The sequence below is a fragment of the Brassica oleracea genome, chromosome C2, assembly GCF_000695525.1.
Source record: "Brassica oleracea var. oleracea cultivar TO1000 chromosome C2, BOL, whole genome shotgun sequence".
Lineage (NCBI taxonomy): Eukaryota > Viridiplantae > Streptophyta > Magnoliopsida > Brassicales > Brassicaceae > Brassica > Brassica oleracea.
Genome location: NC_027749.1, coordinates 10,592,762 through 10,600,758, shown reverse-complemented (window position 1 = coordinate 10,600,758; position 7,997 = coordinate 10,592,762). Strand labels below are relative to the sequence as shown.

The 7,997-nt window shown below is 35.2% G+C and overlaps 1 protein-coding gene across 1 annotated transcript; it reads right to left on the bottom strand.

Moving 5' to 3' along the window:
• Positions 1 to 4,008: 4,008 nt before the first annotated feature.
• On the bottom strand, positions 4,009 to 5,039 carry LOC106325276 (probable long-chain-alcohol O-fatty-acyltransferase 3). The gene has a single exon (XM_013763312.1). It carries the CDS (start codon positions 5,026 to 5,028, stop codon positions 4,009 to 4,011), a length of 1,020 nt encoding a protein of 339 aa, XP_013618766.1. The 5' UTR covers positions 5,029 to 5,039.
• Positions 5,040 to 7,997: the final 2,958 nt, after the last annotated feature.

Sequence of the window (7,997 nt, the reverse complement as noted above, 5' to 3'; positions counted from 1 at the left end):
ACATCTAGGGGTTACTTCAATACTTCCAGCACCGCAAATCTATCGAAGGACTCAACCATCTTCGTCAATCTGCAAATGGAAACTTTGACAACGGTACATATATTTATGGTATATTAATGTTGTGCAGAGGCGATTTCGGTGAGGGAAAAAAGTACCTCGATAAGTTATCATGGAAAACTAATCAAGTCAGAACTACGCAATGTTTGACCATGATTAAGAATTCACTAAAAGAAATCAGAGTCATTTTGAAGACAAAATATTTAACAAATACAGCCACAATGGAACCCCTAACTGATTGCCACAATCATGACATGGACAGTGCATGCGAAGATTGTTATTACTTTAAGAGGATGAACGAATTTGTTGACTACATTAGCACGAAAAAACAGTAAACAAACACATGAATTTAGGTGTTTCTTTTGGAACATTAACTTTACTTAAACTTTTACATTATACTATATTTACTTTTGTGCAGCTTGGAACATTAGCCATGTTCGTTTCAGAGACGCAGCGTCAGTGATTGGTGTTCAAAACTATAACTAACTTCTTGCTCAAGTATGTGGAGACTACCACCGGCAGCAGTACTTTTGCCGCTCAGAAACAGCCGCATCACCATTTTAAGTGACGCTATTTTACACAGCGGCAGAATAGTCACTTGCAATCCTTGTAAAAGTTGATCGTAGCGTCAGTTGATTATTACGCCACTTTTGTTTTTGCCTAATTTGATGACTGATTTTTGATCGCCGCAAGTGATCGCAGCGTCAATGTACCGAATAGGGCTATTGACTTTAGTTAATCTTTTACATTGTACTACATTTACTTTTGTCCAGCTATCAACTATATATTATATTCTTATTATACTAATCTATGAAATCACTTACGGAACTCCTCTTTCGCCTAATCAGATAAAAAATAAAGTAACACAATACTGACAATAACCACTGTCAAATGGATTAAACGGACCAATTTTAACTTATTAGAAAACAAAATATACAAAGAACAAAAGATCCGAACCCGGCGCGTAGCGCCGGTATACCCCTAGTTATATATAAAACATAAGTTTCAAAAAACTATAAAACATTAACTAAAGATTTTGACAAAAGTACCAGAAGTACGAAAAAACTTGTGCTTGATGAAGTAAATGGCGAACAAGGCTTCGTTAGAGAGCTTCCCGATCATACACACCTTATAACAGGAGGGAACCCAAAACTTTCACGAGGTTCTTGGGTTCTTCCATCGATCTTTTTTTCCTTTCCCAATTATTTGAGACTTTGGCTATATTGGTAACCCTGCGCAACGTGATTCTGTGAGGTTTTTGCCAATCAACAAAAGTTGCGAAATGAACTAAAAAACACAAAACGCAAGTTTGTATGTTTTCCGACAAAAATACAAAAAATTCATTAAGGGGAAAAATATGTTTTAGTAGATTATTTACAAAATCAACATTTTCACATTATTAAAGTATATGATAACATCATTTTAAGATTGTAAATAAATAGCAATAATTTTTTTAAATAGTCATGTTTTAAATAACTACAAAAAACAAATATAACTTGTCATTTTACATCGTATATATATGATTTATGAAAAATTTAACTTTAAATCTTGTAGAAATTAAGTTGTTTTACATAGTATAGTATCATTCCATTCGGTAAGTAACATAATTTATTATATTATATATTATAGGACATTATTTCAAAACAATATAACTTGTCATTTTGGAAAATCTGTATCTATTTTGAACCATATTAGATATACTATATATTAAACATTAAATAATAATAGATAAATAATTGTTTTGAATTTAGTTTGAAGTGTGGTTTTTTGGATTACTATGAAGGTTATTTATCTGAGATTCAACTATTTTAAAAGCAAATACAGTATAGAGATTTTATATATACAATTTTTAGTCATTCATACGCAAAATAAATACTCCCTATGTTTTGGTACGTAAGTAGTTTTAGCAAAAATGTTTGTTTCACAATGTAAGATGTTTATATAATCCAAAGCACATTTTACATTTATTACATGTTGTATGACCAATCAAATAATTCATACTTTTTTATTATTGGTTTAATTTATGTATTAAATGCTTTTTTTCAAATGTAAAAATTTTCTTAATATTCACACTTTTAACAAAAACTACTTACAACTAAAAACAGAGGGAACATGTTAGTTTACTTTTAGTTGCTACTGGTGTATCAATCTCTATTATTAAAAGAGAAGTACCCATTAAAAAATAATCCTAAGTTTTCTAACTTATTTACACTTCCATGCCATTGAGAATTAAATTAAACTACCTATTTTAATGCTTGTCTTTTCCAGTTAAATTAATGAGTTTTCCTTAATCAAATTTAAACTTAATGTCATTAAATGAACCTAAAAATACATCATATTTAACGTAGTTTATTACGTATGAGTACGGTCCAATAATGAACTTGAATTTTATTTTTACGAAAACATGAATCACTTGACTTATGTAATATTTAAAATATATTAACTACAATATAACAAATGCATATAACATACCTATACTTTAGTTTGAAATGATCATGTTCAAGTTTTATATAGTCAACTTACATCATGCATCGATCGATGTACAATATTCAAACCACCTATAGTTTTCGTTTTCTTTATAGGATGTATCAACCAACCAATCATCCCATTGATTTTCTAAGCTTTATAAAAAACAAATCAATAAATACAAACTCAAAATTCAATATCTTCTATTAATCAAAACAGAATATCTTCAATGTCGTATCTTTAATGTACCTAAATATAGAAACAATTGTAACCATAATTACGTTAATTAAAAGAATAGATTTGATTCCAACCAATTGATGTATTACTTCTGTAATTGATTTTCTTGCAGAAGAAAGAGGAAACAATAAATTTAAAATTTATAAGAATATAAAGATATAAATATTCCAACCAATTGCCTATATTTGCGTATGATTTCCGCATAATAAGCTTCAAATTTAACATTGAAAAAGATAGAGATATTTTTTTTTTAATTTTTTTACTGACACAAAATTAAATAAAACGAAGAGTTAAATGTATTATTTTTTTTGTTACACTTCCCGAAAAAATGGTTATAACATGGGCTTTCATAATATGGCCTTTTAACAAATTAATGTTATGGACATTTAATAATTATCTTGACGAAAAAAAAAGACTATAAATAATTTATTATTAATAAAATTATGAAATTAGTTACAATTTGATGACTAATTCATCGCCCTTTTTTATATGTTAAATTTTTCATAGAAGTTTAAAAATCATTTTATTTTCTTTAAACATGTATAACTAATTTATAATCTTTTATGCCATACTAAGTCATAATATAATATTTCTTCATATTTTACATTAATAACCATTGTTTTTATATATCGTCTACAATTCTCTAATTACGTCTATTTGTTCAATTTTTTATATGATATCGAATATTCATTGTAATAGATGGTTTAAGATGCCAAAAAAATTATTTACTCGTTGAATATAATACATCAAATATTACAAATACATTATTTATTTAAATAAATAACCAAAAACCGAAAATTCAAATCCGGTGCGCGGATCAGGGTGTAATTTGTTTTTACAATTTAGAACTCTTTGCATAAAATATTTAATAATAAAATCTAACCTTAAAAATATATAAATCATGATATATATGTGATGTGTCAGAACTTTCTTTAAACTATCTCTGCAGTAACTAACCAAACCGGCGAAGATATCATCTATAAAGAAGATTTCAAAATTTCAAGATTGCACATTTTCCAAGGACGCAAAACCAGACAGCGGGCTCGTTAGCCAAGATTGCACAAAATTTTCATAAACATTTAGATTTTGTTGGTTGTTCTATTTCGATGTCAATTCTCACACCACCTCGAGTAATAGAATAACTTTTGATGTGGAAAAACTATTTCTACATACTACAGTAGATGATCTACTAATCACCATGTGAGTTATTCTGAAATTCCACATTGATATGATTTGATAATCCATGAATCATGACATAAAAGTAAAAAACTTGTCCTTGACAAAATCAATGAACAACAAAGCTTCGTTAGGGAGTCTAACAAACATGCCATTTCTTATAAGAGGTGGGAAAAACAACCAACCACTCGTCAAAACTACAAACCCTACCGTGAGCAGTCGTGAAGCCATAGGACCCAACGTCCAACGCCGCACAAACGTCATCTTCTTCACCGCTACTTCCGCCGCCGTGCAAACTCCATGCAACAGAAAGAACCAAGTGACCTCTCCTGTAGGCATCTCGTGGGTGACATAAAAGAAGATCAGCTCGTGAACTGCACCGGAGACAATGAACGTCGCAAAAACCGCCAAAAACCTAGCCTGATCAGAGCTCATTGTCCTTTCGGCTATTCGCTGCACCGGGTTGTAAACAGCTGGCCGGAGGATCGCCGGGACCATGAGGTTCCACCGGCGACCCCAGAAATCTTGAAGGGAAGTGGCTAAGTATGGCTCATTGGACTGTGGCTCTAGATCGCATCCAAGAGTAATCAAGACCAAGACTTTGACGAGCATTAAGACAATCTCAAGTTCCAAATATATATGCAGAGAGTACATAACCAACAGCATAGTCGGAGACAAGTGTTGTTTGTAATCATACATACGTAACAACACACCAAATACAACAACTTTAATGGCGAAAACCCATTTAGGGATCTGGTCATGAGACTTAGGGCTTTGTTGAGGCTTGATGGGGAAGCAAGTGAAGTAGATGAACCGGGAGAGGGTTTGGGGAAGTGGGTAAAGAGGACCTTTGTCGAAAGAGAAGAGGATGAGTTTGAAATTGGCGAGCCATGTGAGGAAGAACGCTGTCGATTCAGAGAAGTGAACAGAGGAGAAAAACAGAGGTAGAAGGAGAAACAGAACACAAACTGGAAGAACAGAGAGTAAACGGAATACTCCAGCTTTGATTCTGGTTGATATGTAGTAACAATAAGATACTGAGATGATTGCAGAAAACCAAACCTTGATGAGGTTCTCGAGTTCTTGTTCCATCTCTCTAGATCTTGTTTCTCTTTTTTTTTTTTCCTCCAATCACCGAGGCTTTGACTTTGATTCTATTATATAGTTTAAATGATCAGACGAATCATCCACGTTCTGAATATAAAAAAAAACTAAGTAAACTTGATTTAAATGGCTACACGCATTGTTAAGCAGATTCTGACATTATGAACCTGTTATTGCAACTTATCATGATTAAATAAAACTGTAATATGATTCAAACCATGGTCCCCAATCACATGGCCAAGGTGAGTCCATCGATCTACTAGACTACTACTGTATATGGTTTAGTTTCTTGCTACATATTTAAGTGAAACAAGAGAATAAAATCTGTATGTTTCTATATTATTCATAAACATAAGGAGCCATTTATATATAGGAAATTACACCATCGTAGAATAATGGAAATACTAGAATATGGAAATACAAATATGGAAAGCGTACAAATCATAAGTCTAAAGTAAATAGGAAAGTAGCCAAAGAAGAAAAAGAAGTAGCCGACTCTCTCTCTCTCTAGGGCGCGGCCGTCTCTCTCTCTCTCTAGACGGGCCGACTCTCTCTCTAAGATATGAGCCGGTTATGGACATCCACAATATGAATTATAACACTCCCCCTTGGATGCCATAACTATACAGAGTTTGTAATACGCTTTGGATGTTGCCTCATTAAAACCTTACCAGGAAAACCCAGTGGGACAAAACTATGGTGAAGGAAAAAGAGTACAACACATATTACTCCCCATGTTCTGAACATCACTAATGGTCTTTCAGTCTACGCATCCAATCTGATGCGTGAGCTTTCTGAACGTGCAGGTAGGAAGTGATTTGGTGAACAGGTCGGCTGAGTTGTCGCTGGAACGCACTTGGACGACTTGGACCTCGCCGGATTTCTGAAGCTCGTGCGTGAAGAAGAACTTAGGCAGTATGTGCTTCGTCCGGTCTCCTTTGATGTAGCCATCCTTAAGCTGAGCAATGCAAGCTGCATTGTCCTCATACATCACGGTTGGTGCGCCCTTGCCTTCGGTCATCCCACAATCAACTCGGATATGGTTGGTCATGGACCGTAACCACACAGACTCGCGGCTGGCCTCGTGAATAGCCAAGATCTCTGAGTGGTTTGATGAAGTGGCCGCGATCGTATGCTTCATGGAACGCCATGAGATGGACGTGCCACCATGAGTAAAAACGTAGCCGGTATGTGATCGAGCATTGTGAGGATCCGAGAGATAACCTGCATCAGCAAAGCCAACTAATCCTTCTTTGTTATGGTTAGTATAAAATAAACCCAAGTCTTTCGTTCTTTGTAGGTAACGAAGAACATGTTTAATCCCGTCTCAGTGCCTTTGGGTTGGACAAGAGCTAAACCTAGATAATAGGTTCACGACAAAGCATATATTTGGTCGTGTGTGACTCGCCAGATACATCAAAGCTCCTATGGCACTGAGATATGGCACTTCGGGACCTAGGACATCTTCATCGTTCATCTTAGGACGAAACGGATCAGTGTCCAGGCCTAGAGACCTCACGACCATGGGGCTAGACAATGGGTGAGACTCGGCCATATCGAATCTCTTGAGTATTTTTTTCTGTATATGTCATTTGATGCACAAGGATTCCATCTTTAATGTACTCAAGCTGTAATCCCAAAGAAAACTTTGTTCTTCCAAGATCTTTCATCTCGAATTCTTTCTTAAGATATTCAACTGTTTGAGAAATCTCTCTCTAGGTTCCTAGGATATTTAAATTATCAACATACACTGCTATAATCACAAAGCCCTGGCCGAATTATTTATAAAGATACAAGGGCTGATCGGATCATTCTTATATCCCTCTTTCACTAAGTACTCACTTAATATATTGTACCACATTCGGCGTGATTGTTTCAATCCATAAAGTGACTTATTCAACTTTATAGGGTTTTAACAACCTCGGTTTCAATCTCTGCACCTTTCTTAGTTTTCCGAGGGTTCTTATCTTTGGAACCTATTGGTCTACCACGTTTCAAACGTTGTCTAGACTCTGCAGCAACTTGATTGTGTCCCTCTTGAAGATCAATTCTTATTGGTGCATTAGCAGCTGGTATATATGACTTAGTCACTCTTTTCGGGTCAGCAAAGGAATCTGGCAATTGATTAGCTAGCTTTTGTAAATGTATAATCTTTTGGACTTCTAAATCACACTCTTGAGTACGAGGATCTTGCCAAGATAAGGATGTTTGATTCCATGTAATTTCTTTTACCAGTTTACTGCTATCTCCCCCTAATGTTGGATGTTCGGATTCATCAAAGTGACAATCCGCATACCTGGCCTTAAATAAATCACCCGTAGTTGGCTCAAGGTATTTTATAATCGTGGGAGAATCATATCCAACATATACCCCATCCTCCTTTGAGGTCTCATCTTTGTTTTGTGTGGTGGTGCAATTGACACATAGACGACACATCTAAATGTCTTAAGATGGGATATGTCTGGCTCATGACCCGTAAGCAATTGTGATGGGGAATATTTATGTTCACTAGACAGTCTGATACAAATCAGTTCGGCCACGTGCAAGACCGCGTGTCCCCAAGCTGTGGCCGGAAGCTTAGACCTCATAAGCAATAGTCTAGCTATCAGCTGAATTCGTTTTATGAATGATTCGGCCAAGCCGTTCTGTGTATGTACATGTGCCACGGAGTGTTCCACACTTCCCTCCATGGACATCCAATAATCATTAAACGCTTGGGACGTGAACTCACCAGCATTATCAAGACGTATAGTCTTTAAAAGGATGGTCGTTTGTATTCAAAAATCGGTCGTGCCAGAGAGTAAAATTCTTGGTGGCCACTTTATTAAATGCGGCATTGGCCTCCATCATACTGACCTTGGCGTAATAAAGTCCAGTAGAGAGCGTAGATATAGACTCTAGGACTTTCTTATGTCCTTGGCCGATTTCTATGATCTGAAGGAACTCTTTGTTTCCTT